The sequence below is a fragment of the Pseudorca crassidens genome, chromosome 17, assembly GCF_039906515.1.
Source record: "Pseudorca crassidens isolate mPseCra1 chromosome 17, mPseCra1.hap1, whole genome shotgun sequence".
Lineage (NCBI taxonomy): Eukaryota > Metazoa > Chordata > Mammalia > Artiodactyla > Delphinidae > Pseudorca > Pseudorca crassidens.
The window spans coordinates 77,235,430-77,253,810 of NC_090312.1; the positions used below are offsets into that span (position 1 = coordinate 77,235,430).

At 43.3% G+C, this 18,381-nt stretch overlaps 1 protein-coding gene across 1 annotated transcript in view; it reads right to left on the reverse strand.

Annotated features, from left to right (window-relative positions):
* CLVS1 (clavesin 1) overlaps nucleotides 1-18,381 on the reverse strand; it is a 212,037-nt gene that overhangs the window by 21,211 nt on the left and 172,445 nt on the right. The window contains exon 6 of the mRNA XM_067712250.1: nucleotides 2,996-3,106. Within this exon, the coding sequence (XP_067568351.1) occupies nucleotides 2,996-3,106 (111 nt within the window). The remainder of the gene's footprint in view (nucleotides 1-2,995; nucleotides 3,107-18,381) is intronic.

Below are 18,381 nucleotides of genomic sequence, written 5' to 3' on the forward strand. Positions count from 1 at the left end.
GTTTTGTATTTTTAATTAAGGTATGAACTTTTTTTAATCAAAATTTTACTTTTAAAATTTAATAATTATTAACATTTATAACATATTTACGTTGTTTTGGACAATTGTGCATTAATAGCATTTTTATGATTACCCAACTTTAAAGAAAAATTTTTGATACTTAAAGCATTAGGGTCATGGGTAATCAAAGAGTAATTTAAATTTATATACATATTTTTGTTGCAAAGAAATGTAACAGGGTGACCGATAAAATGCTTTTCAGTATAAAAAAAATGTTATATGAGGCTATGATTCGGTGGGGGAAGTATAATGGAAACACAAGTTCAAGGAGAACAAAAAGGACATGTAAAGTTTCTGACTGTTAATGAGGAATTTGTTTAATAGTTTTTTTAACATCTTTATTGGAGTATAAGTGCTTTACAATGGTGTGTTAGTTTCTGCTTTACAACAAAGTGAATCAGCTATACATATACATATGTTCCCATATCTCCTCCCTCTTGCATCTCCCTCCCACTCTCCCTATCCCACCCCTCTAGGTGGTCACAAAGCACCGAGCTGATCTCCCTGTGCTATGCAGCTGCTTCCCACTAGCTAGCTATTTTACTTTTGGTAGTGTATATATGTCCATGACACTCTCTCACTTCGTCCCAGCTTACCCTTCCCCCTCCCTGTGTCCTCAAGTCCATTCTCTATGTCTGCGTCTTTATTCCTGTCCTGCCCCTAGGTCCTTCAGAACCTTTTTTTTTTTTTTTAGATTCCATATATATGTGTTAGCATACGGTATTTGTTTTTCTCTTTCTGACTTACTTCACTCTGAATGACAGTCTCTAGGTCCATCCACCTCACTACAAATAACTCAATTTCGTTTCTTTTTATGGCTGAGTAATATTCCATTGTATATATATGCCACATCTTCTTTATCCATTCATCCAATGATGGACACTTAGGTTGTTTCCATCTCCAGGCTATTGTATATAGAGCTGCAGTGAACATTTTGGTACATGACTCTTTTTGAATTATGGTTTTCTCAGGGTATATGCCCAGTGGTGGGATCGCTGGGTCATATGGTAGTTCTATTTGTAGTTCTTTAAGGAACCTCCATACTGTTCTCCGTAGTGGCTGTATCAATTTACATTCCCACCAATGGTGCAAGAGGTAAGGTATGAACATTTTTTTAGACATAATGCTACTGCACACTTAATAGAATACTTTATCACAATACTCGCCTTTTTGCGGTGGTCTGGAACCGAACCCGCGATATCTCCGTGGTGTGCCTGTTTATTATAGTGTACTGTATAAGTACATAATAAATACTTGCTACTTTGTTCTGTTGTACTGGTTTTAACTTGTGATGTAATGACATCATTTAAAGAGGAAGGGGACAAGAAGCTAAGTGTTAAAATTCTTCACAAGAATACTGTAGCACTTCAGAAAACAATGTACATTTTCTGACACTGGATTGTTGGCTATGACTGAATTTTAACAAGAATTTTTTGGAAGAAATTCACATATTCTGGCTTTTGCAAAATGTCTCACTGGAGGAATTGTAGTATTTGAAGCATGGAAAAGCTGGAGCAAAATACTGGCCCTGGTACCCACCCATGCAACGCTTCCAGTTCTTAGAGGAAAAGGAGCGCTGTTGAAACTGGCCCTCTCTCCGGGGGTCCTGTGGGGTGGAGGAATTCAGCAGGTAGGAGGTGGAATCCCCACCTGTCAGATTCTGTTCTGCACCCAGAGCTTCAGAAACCCCCTTCAATGGCATAGCACAAATGTCGATTGCTTTGTGGGAGGAATTCCCACTGGATCCTTCTTAAGTAGAAAATAAAGCCAGTGGAAAGCATGAAGCCACACTGGGAACAGTCTAGGGCACTTCTCTGCCCTTATCACTGTCGTGAACCCCAGACAGATTGCAGAATGTTCCAGAATGCCTCTGCCTCTTGGGGCTGGTGAATTCTAGTTCCCAGTTCCACACTCATTTGGGGACAGCGGAATTACCCCGTATCCCATACCCTACTGCCGTGTTTCCTAAGGATCTGGAAGCATCTGAGGTCTAGGAGTTAGGAAACCTGCAGAGTGTGTATGGGAGGGTGTCCCTCACATCGTCATTCCCCCCCGAATACTCAGAGCTGTTCCCCAGCACGGGGTCCCTGGGGCATAGAGGCCTATGTAAGGCACTGTAAGACTGACCCTGGTTCCTTTAAGAGGTGATGTCCCTGAGCCAGGTGATAGCTGAAATCGGAAAGCTTACAAGAAAAGAGAGCTAAATGGGAAAGAGAAATTGGTGTCATAGAGTCTCTGCTACATGAATGGCTTTATGCTGTCTGTCTCATTAAATTACTCCAACCACTCTGTGATGTGGGTGTTAGTTTTTCCATTTTACAAATGAAGAAACTGAGATTCCGAGTGGTTAAAAAATGTTCGGTTTCTCAGCTAATCAGAATGCCATGAAAAAATACCCAGCTCTGGTGGAAGAGGCTGGCTTCCCAAATGTCATCAGCTGATGCAGTCAAGATTTTAAAAGCCTTCTTCCTACGAGCTCTATTATTTCCAAAGAAGAATGCTTTCCCAATCTCAAAGGTGACGGAGCTGGCAGCTATGACCCAAGAGCCATGGGGAAAAATACGAATCATCAGTATTCTTCTTGCAATAATATATTCACAGGACAAAATGCTAGCTCTTAAAATATTCCACGAACAGGAAGCTGCTTCACTCCATATTTCCCACAAGCATTTACAGTAAAAGGGGCATCTGGTATTTGCATACCTTCCATGTTTCCTTTGGTTTGTCACCCGGACTGTAAAATAACTCAGTTACTCAATTACTGATTAAATCCAGGCCATTTGCGAACTCCAGCTGAGCTCAAATGCTCAGGGACTACAGAAAAGCAGGGAAAAAAAACAATGAAAAATACAGAGAGAGGGAGAGAGAGAGAGGGAGAGAACAGGCTTTGTAACTGTGCCTCTGAATCCCCCCTTTGGGTTTTTGTTTTCATTACCCGTTTCCTGGTCTTGTCTTTAAGGAATGGCTTGATGAGCGTATACAGGGCATGAATGTACCAGGGCTGGTTGACAAAATGGACTCCTCCGAAGCGGGCAGGAAAGCTGTCCTGGGTGGAAAGAAAGAAACGCACACCAATGAGCGCACATCACAGGTTAGAGGGGAGCAGCCTGCTTCTTCTCTCAGACTGAAGCACCAGCTAGCGGAGGGAGAGACAGGAAACACGCTTACTTCCCAGCTGTTAAGGTCTTCTCTGTTCCCCTTGCCTCCCTCTTCCCCCAAGGCTCCACAACTGAGAAATCCTACATCAGGCCTGTCTTTTCCAAGTCACAATTATATGACCTCCGACATGACACCAGAGCGTTTGCAGCCCAGATAGTGAAGGAGCTGGAATTCTTCGTAGTGTCAGGGCACCAAGGCTTCAGTTCCCATGAGCCCTACAAGATGGCTGTCTTTACCCTTTACCCTCATTCTCTGCTCTCCGGCTCCAGCCCTCTCCACTGGGTGATCATGACAATAACTCAACTTTCTGGGTGATTGAAGCTGTGTAGGGAGGGGTTGGAAAAGGATTTCAAAGGCTCTTCAGAGATGGGGCTCTCTGAAATCCTCCAAAGTCTGACAGCATCCAACATCTGTGGCTCCTTTTCACAGATTTCAGAACTGACTCCTTACTTCAACCTGGGATCCACACAGTAGGTCCCAGGGACAGACATTTGCTCATTGATGGGCTAGTTGATTCCCCTAATTGAGGTCCTCCTTTTCTGCAGATGAACACATTTTGTAAATATCAGGAAATAAGAGCATTTAAAAAAACGCATTCAATTTTAGAATCCAGCTCAGGGCATAAGCTTACACTTTAGAAGCCGAGAAGCTGCTCTGCATGCTAATTAGATCCACAGAACAAGGGACCTTGACCATAAAACCTGAACTAGTCCCACAGCACCAGGTCCTGAGTTCCTGATATAGAGCTTCCAAAGATTGCATTCGTGTGGTTAATGGCATTAAAAAAGAAGGAACATCTAATGCAATTCGAATTGCCAAGTGCGCTGGCAATCAATTTCATTGCAACAAACATCTTTGTAGAATGTTAGCAAGATGGGATGAAAGCAGAAGGAGCCCCGTTATCTGAGCTAACAGTTCAGGCCACTAGCTGCTCCTTGCGGTGTATGAAATGCCCTGCCTGGGTCTTTTTTAGTCACAAAGAATGAGGGTTATTAACTTTTTTCAGAACCCTTTGAGTCTATAGGCTCCATGGGCACCTTCTACATTGAGACCTAGTTTCCAATGTAAGTACATGGACCTGTGCTTAAAGGTCAACCTTTAAAAAGTTTAACAATAATTTTGCCTCTATCTAGACATCTTACAGAGTACAAAGGAATTAAATATTTTGAAGGGTAAACTAGACAATTTCAGTAAAAGGTCTTTGTTCTGAGGGGTATGTATTTTTTCTTTTGTTTATTCTATTTTTAAAAAAATTAAACCACCAAGTAAGGTTGGAGAGACCATTTATACCAATTTGCACATTTGTCATAATCTCTCACTATTCCAAATGTAAATTTAGAAAAGTAGAAGTTCTTAATAAGGTTTTCTTTTCTCTTTCAGGTACAGTTTGGGATCTAAAAATTCTTTGGTTTCTTAAAAAGCAAGACCTTTCCCAGAAGGTTTTCCTTTGCAATGAGCACTAAGCAATAACCTCAGTCTTTTAGGGCCTTTTGAACTTGTTATCCAGAACTAAAAATAACTATAATTCATTGTCTTACATGCTAAACATGGGTTCTGGAGCTGTAGAAGGAGAAAAAGAGCAAAGAGTTTATCTGTAAACCAGGGCTTTACTATCCTTTTCTTTTCTTTTTTTTTTTTTTTTACATCTTTATTGGAGTATAATTGCTTTACAATGGTGTGTTGGTTTCTGCTTTATAGCAATGTGAATCAGTTATACATATACATATCTTCCCATATCTCTTCCCTCTTGCGTCTCCCTCCCTCCCACCCTCCCTATCCCACCCCTCCAGGCGGTCACAGAGCACCGAGCTGATCTCCCTGTGCTATGCGGCTGCTTCCCACTAGCTATCTACCTTACGTTTGGTACTGTATATATATGTCCATGCCTCTCTCTCGTTTTGTCACAGCTTACACTTCCCCCTCCCCATATCCTCAAGTCCATTCTCTAGTAGGTCTGTGTCTTTATTCCCATCTTACCCCTAGGTTCTTCATGACATTTTTTTTCTTAAATTCCATATATATGTGTTAGCATACGGTATTTGTCTTTCTCTTTCTGACTTACTTCACTCTGTATGACAGACTCTAGGTCTATCCACCTCACTACAAATAGCTCAATTTCGTTTATTTTATGGCTGAGTAATATTCCATTGTATATATGTGCCACATCTTCTTTATCCATTCATCCGATGATGGACACTTAGGTTGCTTTCATCTCCTGACTATTGTAAATAGAGCTGCAATGAACATTTTTCAATAGGACCAGTAAGAGGGTTTTTATTTCTATTGAGAGTCTATTATATAATATATTTCTAGGTTGGTCAAGTGGAAGAAAACTCTGTAAATACTACTGCAAAGGCACTAGGTAAAATCTCAAAGAAAACATTAACCTTTACGAAATATCTAGAGACTCCTAATTTTTGTCTGTGGAATCTCAGTCCTCAAAGACAGCAGCACTGTCTTTGATTTGTGTCAGAAGAGATTGAAAGAAAACAGGGCTGAGACCCATCAGTTGTCTGTGGGTTGGCCCTGGCTTGGAGTCTGCCATCTTGAAGGCATGGGATCTTATTGATCTCATTCAGGTCGGCAGACGAATATGTGCAGATAAACACATGTAACAAGGCTCTCCTGTGTAATAAGGGCAGTGTGCAAATGGTATGGTTATCCTCGAATGAGCCTGACGGCATTATTAATTATTGTGTGTGTGTGTGTGTGTGTGTGTGTGTGTGTGTGTGTGTATTGTGCAAAGGGAAGGATGAGGGAAGGGAAAATTAGAAAACAGAGGGCTCTTTTAAGCAATGCCCATCATTCTTGGTCGTTTTGCCTGATCTCATTAGCAAACCACAGATAAATGGGAAGTTGTCTGTCACGCAAATGTCTCCCAGGACCCCAAAGGAGTCCACCACCCTCACGAAGGTGCATTTCTTAGGGGCTGGAGCAGACCTGTCTCAAGATGGTAAACCTTGATTCCATGACAGTGTGACATTTTGTTTTTCAGAGTTCTTGGTGACTACAGAGTCTGCTCCAAAAACATACCCCGGGTTCAAGAACGTGGCATTAATTTCTGTGTATTTCATGCATTTATCAATAAAGATATAATTTTGAATTATAAACATATTCAAATCATTAAAATCATCTTTTCCCTAGTTTATTTTAAATTAATTTATTTCCTTATTACAAAAAATATACCCATTCTAGAAGAGTACAAAATTGATTTAAAAAATTATTTGAAAAATTAGAACATACAAAAAGATAAGAAAGAAGAAAAGAAAAAACACCTACCATCCTACTGCGAAAGACTATGTTACTTACTATGTTCTATGATTCAGGACAGGCTGTGTTATGTTATAGTCACACACAACCCCAGCTTTTTATCATTTAGAACTGGAAAGATTTCCTTCTCGTTCACACAGAATATCCTTGCAGGGTTGGCGGGAGCCGGGCTTGACTTGTTCTTGGCCAGGGATGCAGCCTCCCCGTCTGGAACAGGGCAGCCACAGCGGAGGGAAACAGCGTGGGGAATCGCACCTTAGCTCTTCAGGTTGGCTGCCAGAAGTGACATGCTTCACCTGTCACATTTTACAGGCCAAACACGTGGCTGACTTCTAGGGTGTCAGGAAGTATAATTCTACCATGTGGCTAGTAAAGAAAAGACCAGAAGTGCTGGTGAACAGCACTAATGATTACCCAAGCTCTCCTTTCCTTCTTCCCTTCCCTTCATTTCCGGTATTCCCTCCTTTTCTTCCTTCTTTGCTTTCTAAAGGGGATCATGTTTTTACATTGGACAACTGACGGCCTGCTTGATACTCGTGGAATAATATCAAATAATACAAGGTAGAGTTTACAGAGGAGAGGGGAAGACAGAAAATTGCCTTTGTGTAATGACTGGTTTACTGTCTTTAATTCCTCACTGAACAATCAGTTCAGACCTTGCACCTCTTTTTTTTTTTTTTTTTTTTTTCCAGTACGCAGGCCTCTCACTGTTGTGGCCTTTCCCGTTGCGGAGCACAGGCTCCAGACGCGCAGGCCCAGCGGCCATGGCTCACGGGCCCAGCCGCTCCGCGGCATGTGGGATCTTCCCAGACCGGGGCACGAACCCGTGTCCCCTGCATCGGCAGGTGGACTCTCAACCACTGCACCACCAGGGAAGCCCCAGACCTTGCACCTCTTCAATTCAGCACATACTTATGAGTGTCGACTACAGGACAAACACTGGATTATATTCTTTGAAGCACTTGGCAGAAATGGCCATCGCCACGGCCTTCTGGTACTTTGACTCCTTCTCCCTCCTTCTCTCCCTGAGCTCTACTCATGCCCTCGGCTGCTGAGGTCAGGTTTGTGTTCCTTGGTGTCCTTTTTTTAAATTTACAGTCATGCTTCTCTAATATTTTTCTTTGGAATAGTGGTGACACAAGAGGTAGCTTGGAGTGCTAACATCGCTATAATCAATCCTTCCTCTAAACCCCAAGTCACTCAAATACATGTTCTCACTAGATAATCTACAAGCATATCTTCCAAACTAACTAATATTCTAACTCCACATTCAAAGAGTGCTACCTCTAAATCCCTCCTAAATGGAATACTGGCTCAATGATTGACCAGGAAATCTGAAGCTAGGATCCCCTCTTTGCTCTCTGAATATTCAGAGAAGGTTATTCTCACCCATCTGCCTTATTTTCCTACACCAGATAAAAATCAGAGCATTCAAGGGTTACTAAAATAAGGATCTGATACCCGAGAGTGTAGGAAGTAGGGTGGAGATATGGGGATATACGTATATGTATAGCTGATTCACTTTGTTATAAAGCAGAAACTAACGCACCATTGTAAAGCAATTATACTCCAATAAAGATGTTTGAAAAAAAATGAATGAAGGAGGAGCCAGTGACCAAGAGAGTGGTGGGGTGATAAGAAATAGGTCTGAACATGTGGGGAAAAAAATTTTTTTAAGAAATTGGGAAAGCCAGTTGAGTGGGATAAATCAACTAGGAAAGAGAAGGAGATAGAGGAGGTTCTACTGTACATTCTATTGTTCAGAAATGTAACTGTGGAATGAGTATTGGAGATGGGACTTTACTGTGGAAAATAAGAGGGTGAACCAGAGTCACAGCATCATGGATGTGGCATGACTCTTTCAGAGCCATGCAAGGTACCTGGGCTTAGGACTGAGGTTAATTAAAGAATCAAGATCAGCTCCCTAGAAGGAATTCCCAGAGAGAGGATAACTGTTAACGCCCTGCGAGACTGATAAATGGGTAACAAGAGAGAGCCTTGTGGTGATGAAGGTGTTCTGTAACTTGACTCCACTGATGTCAATATTCTGGTCGTGCTAGTGCTCTGTAGTTTTGCAAGATGCTACCAGTGGAGGAAGCTGAATAGAGGTTGTACAGACTCGCTCTGTATTTTCTCCTACAACTGCGTGTGAGTCTACAATTATCTCAAAATAAAATCAAGGAATATGATTACTGTGAATATTTCAAAACTCCCCAGTAGGAGTAGCCATTTTTCTAAGTATAGTAGAAGCTTCTCCAAGGCTAATCTTTTCTGCCGTATGTGAAGTGTTAAACAAAGAATGCCAAGGTAAACGGTAAGGCACAAGATACACTGCAGGACACTCTCAGGGGCTCTCCTCTCTTGTCTTTGGGCGTCTGGAGCAGCACTAAGTGATTCGTGCAGTCCATTAGAAAAATCCTTCATTTCTAAATGGGCACTACGTTTGCACTTCATTTTCACACCGCACGATTCAAGCGTCACTCAGCTGCCTTTTCTTGTGTTTGATCAAGATTTAGGAGCCACACGGTACAGCCGAAACTATTTCCTCTCTCTTTCCTTGACAATCAGTTACAGATGTTACTGGTGGCAGTTGGCCGAGTTTCCTGCTGGATAATAAAGCACTTACTAGCGATATTCACTAAATTTCTAATGCCTGCAGGCAAACATACTTCCAACAGGGTTCAAGACACACCTGACCTCAAAATCACATTGCCTGGCAAGGCTTGGGGAGCTCTGCTCAGTCTGGCTGTCTCTAACTCCCATCCTTCCTCTCTTCTTCTACTGCACTTATGTGGAAACCAGAGCAGGACCACTCAAATTCACAGATACTATGCCCTCTGCCCATCTATTAAGATTCCTCGGAAAACCAAAGGCAAAGAAGGAAAGAGGGAGAGGATGAGGACATGAGCTGTGTTTTAGACCGTCTGCTTCTTCCCCGTGGTGACTCTGAGTGTCTTTCAGGACCTTGGCTGAAGGCCTCCATTCATTCACCCAACTGCATGTATGTAGGTCTGAAGGCAACACGAGGACACAAGCATGAAGTTGGGATTTGGTTCATGTCCTACTAATGACACCCATTTCCCACATCAAAGCAGACAGATAAAAACATTTTCAGCAGCATAAATGGGCTTCCCTGATGCAAGAGAGCCTTCTAAAAATGCTATATTTCATGGTGATGGGTTTCTGTTACACCATGTGGTACTCATTAGTGTGAAAGTCACATATCCACCTATTGGCAAGGAGATGGAGAGCTCATGCAGTAACAGCGACACACCAGATGCTTTACGTAGCAAGTCAGTAGCAAGCATGAGAGAGAAGAGCATGCGTATTCGGACGCCGCTGGGAGATAGCTCCAGCTGATTACGGGCTATGGACTTTCTTTGAATATGTGCTCCTAGAAAGCATCATTGATTTCTGAGACGCTGTACCAACCCAGTGTTCTCTTGAGGGTAGGAAGGATTGGGGCTTTTTATGCAGGTTCAGATCAGGGCATGCTAAAGGATGAAATTTTTTTTTATCTGCAGATCCTAGAACTGTTATAATGCTTTGGCAATTCTCCTAAACAGAGTAAGCAAAACCGGCCTTCTGTCAAACCAGTTCAGACGAGCAGATCAAACTCAGAGTCTTCCCTGGCTACAACCTAAACAAGATTCCTTGATGATATTTTTCATATTCCATTCTGGTCAACAGTTCACCCTGCAGTTACTGAGCTCAGCATATGAGTGAAATGCAGGGGTGCAGGGATACAGGATGTGCACTTCTGTGTCCCATCCGTTCATTGTCCGGTGGGAGAGACAGGGACACTGCGATGCTTCGTCTGAGAGAAAGACACAGACCAGAGTTTAGCCTGTGTGGTTTATGGTAGTTTCTTAGAGCAGAGCTAATAAACAGCATAGATAACCGGAGGTGAAGGTCAGGGAAAGCTGAACGTGCTGCAGAGGCCAAATAAGAAAGCCTTCTATAAAAGAGCTATCCAAAGATTTGGTGATTAATAAATAGACGTGACTACGTTGGAGAGTCTTCAAGCGTTTATTTGTCACCAGGAGACCCTACATTTTTCTTAGCTCCACTGTTTTCTAAGAATGAGCTTACAGATAATCTCTATTTAAAAAAATTTTTAAAGAAATTAAAAGGAAGGAAAGGAGGCAGGGAGGGAGGGAGGAAGGACGGAAGGGAAAGAGATCAAAAACCATCTATCTCATGGTGCGTGCCTGCCAAATTTTTGCCGAGACAACAGAAAATGTGACTGTAAACTTGAAGAGTATCTTGATTACCCTGATATCTGCCTCACACCTGGTAGGAAAGTCTATAGAGCAGGAAAACCAACTGTTTTTTGTTTTGTTTTGTTTTTACTTCCTACTTAATAGAGCGCCAAAGAGGAGAACTGCATTCTTCCTGGACTCTGGCAATCTCATTGCTGGCCAGGCAAGGTGACCAAGGAGGTGACTGTCCTCAAGGAGGTGACCGCTGTTGGGAGGAGAGAAGGGGTAAACTGCAAATCCATCCAGCCTGGTCACTCTGAGTCAGCAGAGCTGAGCTCAAGCAAAGAAAATTTAATTTGCCAGAAAAATCCCTCCTGCTTCTCTAACCACAGTAACCTATAAAAGGGCTTCTAGTTGACTATGAAGTACACAATACTTCATCTTCAGGTTTCCCTCAGGGGCCTTATGTGGTAAATAGATGATCGTTGCTCATTATTTAAAAGCCAATTAGTGGAGAAATCCAGATTGGTTGAATCACTGATTTGCACGGGCAATCAATGCCGGAAGATACGATGTGCCTCACCCTTTAGGCCTTACAGTCACAAAACCATGGTGTGTCTTAGAGAAAGAAGCGCGGTCAAAGGAACACAGAGGTCACTGGAAGCAAACCTTCTGGCAAATGTTAAAGTTTTAACCACCAAAATATCTTTGGTCTGTAACTACGCTCGTAATAAGTAAGTGTAGTAAGATGTTAAAGTCTTAATAGATATAATTTAAGAGAAAACATTGAAGTCAGTAAAGGTAATTTAATAGTTAAGAATTGGGCACTTAGTATCTACCAGGAATTTTTACATATGTTATCTCATATCATACCCATGACAATCTTATGTAGGTATAATACATGTGTTATAGTGTCTATAATATCCCAGTTTTACAGATGAGGAAACATAATCTTACTTAGACTAGTTAAAAACTTGCTCAAGTTCACACATCAAGTAAGAGACTGAATGAAGTTGAATCCAGACCTGTCAGTTCTTATAGTCGAAGCTCTTATCTCCTACTGTAGGTTCATACAAACTATATACGTCACAAAATTTGGATTGTCGACCATCTTCATGAGGGTTTTAAGGGTGCATATGCTCACTAATTGAGATAAAACAATAAACATTTCAAAGCATAAATCTCAAATCCAAGTTAGAATTTCTTAATCTTGCTTTAGCTGCGAGCGTTTTAGATGACATTTACAAGAGGACTGTCCTCATGGTTTGAAAGTGCTGTCATTTAAAGAGTTTCAGTTGCTATTAGAACAGAATGAACAAGTGTTCCTAATGAGCATGCTGGAAGTTTTAAAGGTCAACTTGAATTTCTCCATACTGGCCCTGCCTTGTGAGGGAACATTGTACTTTTATAGCATAGATAGAATCATTTTAACATGGCCTCATTCTGTACAAGATTTGAGTCAGCTGAAAATTTTCTTGTATTTGAGCACAATTTATTTTCCAATTACTAGATATACATCACTTCTCCATATCAAAAACTAGGAGTGGGGCTTCCCTGGTGGCACAGTGGTTGAGAGTCCGCCTGCTGATGCAGGGGACACGGGTTCGTGCCCCGGTCCAGGAAGATCCCACATGCCGCGGAGCGGCTGGGCCCGTGAGCCATGGCCGCTGAGCCTGCACGTCCGGAGCCTGTGCTCTGCAACGGGAGAGGCCACAGCAGTGAGAGGCCCGCGTACCACAAAAAAAAAAAGAAAAAAAAAAGCTAGGAGTAACCCATCTCCAAAACAGCAGGGAGGATTCTATTAAGACAAAGCCATGAAATTCACTTGTGGTACTGCCCCTTCCTCCTAGCAGTGGAGTTGGTGGAGCTCACCTGTACCCTGGTCTTCTCCCCTGTCTGGGAACCTGGCTAAACTACACTTCCCAGCCCCCAGGTTACAAGATGAGGCATACGACCAAGTTCTGGAGAGCGGAACGTAGGCAGAAGTAAGACTGTAGGTAGAAGTAAGATTCACCACTTCTATACGCAAACAAAATAGATGTGAATCTCCCATGCTTTTTTTTTCTCTCTTCCGCATGGCTGGAAATGAAGAACTCTGATGCCCTAGAAGATGGGGGAGCCCCAGAATGCAAGGAGCCCCAGCCTATGAGCCACTTGCTGGAGGAGAGATCCGTGCTTAGTGGAGCTGCCTACCAAGGACAGCAGGTAAGAAGTAAACGTTCATTCTCTTAGTAAAACCAAACTCAGCATAGCTTATCCAGCCCTGATGAGCTCGGCCACTACCACGACGGGTCGGGACATCTGGGCTGCCGAAATGACTTGGGAGTTATCAGCCTGTAGATGATGTTCGCATCCACGTGCTTTGTGAGTGAAGCTAGAGCAGAGATGAAATCTCAGGACTGAGCCCTCCGCTTCGCCACGTTTAAAGGCACAAATGTGAGAAGAATCCAGGACAGATATCTGAAGGGTGGCCAGTCAGGCAGGAAAGAGGACAGTGTCCTGGAGGCTGAGTGAAGGGAGCATTTTCAGACTATCTCAGTATTTTCACAGTTGACGGAGCGTTCGATGGTGTTGAATAAAACAATAGGCTGAATAAAATGCCGGCTGAGAGCTGTCCCTTGAGTGTGGCAATAGGAAGGTCCTGCCTTCAAGGAACTTACCCTCTATTTGGGAGGGAGGGAGAGATAATAAACAAAAGATAGAGGGGAGAAAAAGCTAGAAGGTGCCACGTTGGAAGATAAATAGGGAAGAAGGCTAGCGAATGTTGAGAAAGGGACCTGAATTTTAAAACGTTGATCAGGGAAGGCCTCACTGAGAAAGTCACCTCCGAGTAAAGGTGATGTGGGAAGCCAGCCATGTGGCTGCCTGGGGCTAGTATTTCAGGCAAAGGAAACAGGAGCAAAAAGCCCGTGGTGGGAGCATCCTCACCACCCCCACAGAAAGGGATCATTAAACTAGCATTTCCCAAAATAGGTACTGCAAAATATTATTCTGCAGGGTCTCTTCGTACAAAAAGAGGATTCCAAGTGAAACGCCGCATTCTTGGCCTTCTCTTAGGAAGTTAAAGAACATGTTGGTCTGTTTAATTAAAGCCTTTGAAAAAGTCTGGTAGCAAAGGAACCAATTGAACTTTGTTTAACCTTTTGTTTCCTATGCGTTTTACAACATAAGATCCATTTGGGGGAGGTTATCTATTAACCAAAACTAATATTCTAGAAAATCCACGAGGGAAAATATTGGACTTCCTCACCTCTCTGTGTAAGTCAGAAAACAATGTACTTCAGGTACTTGGATGGGTCAGGCTTGAGTAGGCAGTGTGACAGTTTGAATATTGTCAGATACCATTTTAAAGAAAGCTACTATGAAAGTCATATAGTTACAGGGAGCAAACATGTGATTTCAAGATATTACTTTATCTCTTTTTAAAGTTTGAACTGTGCTTTAGTCACTTGAAAATCTGTATTAGTCATATTTCACCCAGCTTACCCGTGATCTTTAGAAAGAGACGCCCTGCAACTTCTTGCAGGAACAAAGAACAGAACTGGCTCTCCTCCTGAGACATCTGTCTATATTTCCATCCCAATTACTTGATCTCAGGTCTGGGGAAAGAACCACGCCACCCATTAGAGTTTAAATGGTACCTATGTTCGTCTGAGATTAGGATAGAGCAGAATCTTGCCTTTAAACAGGACCACGTTAAGCACTGATTTGGTGTCACCTTGAGAGCAGGGCACCAACGGTAGCAGAGCCCGTGGAGACGGCTGACGGGTCATTATGACCTGGGATCCCAGAGAAGAGCCAGGCTGGACCTGAACAGAGCCCAAGTTTCCTTTCACTCAGGCAGAGAATACACTGCTTCTTACTGCCTAGATAGGGTTGCTGCTTTCCTGGATGAAAAAAACAAAAAAACACACCCTGAACGTGGAGGGCAAATAACTGATCTTGGGGAATTTTTTTCCCTTTCTTTGAAAAATTACCTCATTACTTCTTCTTTAAGCTCATGTGTCTGCCATGTGGAATGGGGCCTAGTTTGTCTTATAACCACTTACTGCACGACCCAAAGGAAATTCTCCCTAAATCCCAACACGAGTACCCAAATGGTGCCATGAACTTTAATGTTTGACTTAAGCATCTTGGATCTCATGCATTCATATATTTATGATTTATAAATGCATCTGCAGAAGAGTGTTGGCACTTATGTAGACGGTTTTATACACTTATTTATATGTTACAGTGGCCTAAGTGCTATTTTAAGGGTACAACTTAAAAATCCTAATCAGTTGGGCTTCCCTGGTGGCGCAGTGGTTGAGAGTCCGCCTGCCGATGCAGGGGACGCGGGTTCGTGCCCTGGTCCGGGAAGATCCCACGTGTCGCGGAGCGGCTGGGCCCGCGAGCCATGGCCGCTGAGCCTGCGCGTCCGGAGCCTGTGCTCCGCAGCGGGAGAGGCCACGACAGTGAGAGGACTGCATACCAAAAAAAAAAAAAAAAAAATCTCAATCAGTTCTCTAATAAATATTGACCATTATAAATATTTGAGTGATTTTTATCATGGACACAGCAGCTTACAGGGACAGTTCTTTTAAAACTGATAGAAACGATCCCAGAGGGAGTAACAGCTCACCAGCAGGACGTGTTAGATTCTAAATTCTACTGCTTGTGCTTTTAACTCAGCTATGAGGATCTTCAGGAATTTAAGGGCCAAATGAGAGAAGATTATTCCCGATAAAATTAGATATTTTCTACCTCCATCATTATAAAATACCTTGGGGAAAATGGCTTTCCAGTTTTTTATTAGTAACACAAATTCTTATAAGTACTTTATATTTTATACCAGCAAAACCACTAATTTATTGAAAATTACATCATTAAGGTATTCCATTTCAGATTAGAGCTTCCAGAATTACCTATTATCTTCAAGAAAATTCTTTTAATGCTATCATACACACGCACATATCTGCAGGATAACATCTTCAGGGATTATCTGATCGTCAGGGAGTGTCTCAATCAGCTCCATGGGGAAGAATGTGTCTTTTTGTATCCACACAGTATTCAGATTTGCTCTCCTAGCCACATCCCCTCTGTGGACTTCGACTTAAGAAATGGGAATCCTCTACTTGTGGGAAAAGATTCTAGGGATCTTACTCAGGATACTATAATGTTTCCTCCTTTGTACTTAATTTTAGTTAACATTTTATCCACTAACTCTAGCTCTGTAATGGACTCTTAACTCAGGATAAAAATTCTTATTTTGCTCTCTCTCCCCTTACACACACACACATGTACACACACACCACAGACCCCAGTGCATAATTGGTCTATGTCTATCTTTCGGCTTTTCTCTTCCGTGTTTATAATTGAGGGCTCCCAAATTTAGGATTAAATGAATTCAAATTTACAACAACAGCAAAAAATTCCAACGTCAGCCTTGTCAGCAAGCTGTGACTTATGTGGGCGTCACCTCAGGGGTGAGAGCAGATCCCCACCCCCTTCTACAAGCTGCAGATCCATCATTAAAGAATCAGCCCTCTGCCATAGAGCCGATCTCCTGGTAAAATAAGGACGCCACTGTCAGGGTAACACATCAGTTATTTTCCTCCCATTATTGCCCGGGAGCAGATCTGGAGCTGTTTCGGATGCGAGGTTTGTGTGCGTCTGTGCGCTGAGGGTGCTGATGGGGGCGGAGCGGAGGATGTGAGTGTCGGTGGCAGAGGAGAACTGTAGGGCCGAGAAGGAAGCCTGCAGAGGAAGGTGGAAGAGCGCCAGCTCTCCCTGCCTCAGCACCAGCTCTGTTCCTCCAGTGGCGTCACCGAAAGGCCCCTATTCATCGACACCTTTGAGTACCCAACACTGTGTTTCAGGGGCAGCACGGTGGATGCAAACTCACCTTCAGTGAGCTCTGATTCCAAAGCTACAGGCAGTACAACCTTGGGCAAGTTGCTTCATCTCTCTGGGCCTAGTTTGCTGCTGGTAAAACTCTGCGGGCGATTGTGAGGCTTCTCTGAATCAGAGTGTGTCATCCGCCATGTCCGGCAACCGGCATAGGCCCTGCATGTCCCCTCTCGTGGCAGTAGGTGTGGGCATGCCCAGGTGACCTGGCTGCTTCTGCATGCCAAGTCTGTCTTTCCGTTGCATCCTTATTTTCCCCAGCTTTGTCAGTGATATCTCAGGGGGATTGTGTGTGTCCTGGGCCTGTTTACCCCAGGGTAGGTCCATCACTCACCCTCCCCTCCCTGAGCTAGAGTGCAGGGTTTCTGCCCCTGCACCCAGGCCAGCCTCCCAGGTTCCTTTTCAGCCAACGGGGAACTCGGAGGTGGGTGGGATGGGGGAGAAACCAGGGTATTTCCCCCACATGGTTCCAGCTTGGGTGGCCTCTCCTCCAGGCTCCTGTTCCCTTGGGACAGGTCTGTGTGGGTTCCGCCGCTGGGTCCCAGGAACGCTTTGTCTTTCAGCCTCAGGTAGGTCTCTGCTTCCGGTTCCTGCTAATCTCCAGTTTGCCCCATCATCCCTGTTTGTCTTCTCAGATTGGTGTACCCAATTCCCTGTGTTAAATTAAGTTACCTCTGTTTAAAATACTTATTGTTTTCCTGGCTGGACCCTGACTGACACACGGATGCTGTGTTATGACGTTACTGAATTTTTGCCTCTGGGTTGGAGACTCACACTGTGGAATTTCAAAGCAATGGACTTGAACCCTCACAGAGCCAACTTAGCTTGAGGAGCCTGGTGAATTCAGCTCTACACATCAGCACAGAAGACACGTGTGTGATCCGTCCAGGTAGGACCTCTGTTTACCCCTGGCCACAGATTGTGTTGAAACAGGGAGCTGAAACTCCTGTAGGAAGGACCGAAGAGAATTTTGAAGACCAGAGAACCACTTCCTGAGACGAGCGATTCGTATTCTGCATTTGGGGAGGGGGCAAGACGTCCCATCAAGTTTAGGTTAAGTGTCATAAACAACGTCTGGGAACTTGCTGCTGTTTATGTCACAACATCAAGTGACGTGTCCCCAAATGGAGAGGACAACTCTTTACCAGCCCTATTAGATTCTCTGCATTTCTTAATCTTATTTCACTGGTAACAGGGACGAAATCACTACTGGAGTATTCATAACCTTCACCCATATAAACCCTCTTTACCGCTCTCCCCACCTCCATCCACTTCTAGGAAGGAAGGATGCTCTTGCTAAGTGGGTTGGTTCCAGGCTCTTTTCTGCAGTGCAGACTTAGGATAATGAGTGAAAGAGAGGGAGTCAAGGAAGCCAGAGAGGCTGAGTCTGGCACTGAGAAAAAAGCCAAGGGGCAGATGCCTACAAAGTAGGTGCCCATCGAGTGAGGGGAGAGACTTGGGGACCGGGGTGAGAGGCTGCAGAGAAGCAAGGAGTACAAGAAGATGGGCAGACAAAGAAAGGTGATTTCGTGAAGTGTTGTTGAACGTAAGTTACATCTCCTTTAAAGCTCTTTAAAACATGCAGATAAAAATCTGATGTACTGTAAAATGAGTTTTAGTGGTTGGATTATACTTTTCAAACATGTTTTACTTCTATACCAGACGATATGGGTACCTAAAGTTTATTCGGTTTACACGTTGTCGGCTGTGCGCAATTAACCCTTTCAGTGATACTGTCTTGTTCTCTCATTGTTTCAGATGTGTGTGTGCTGTCTTTTTGGCTAGTCAGAGAGCTGCTAACAAC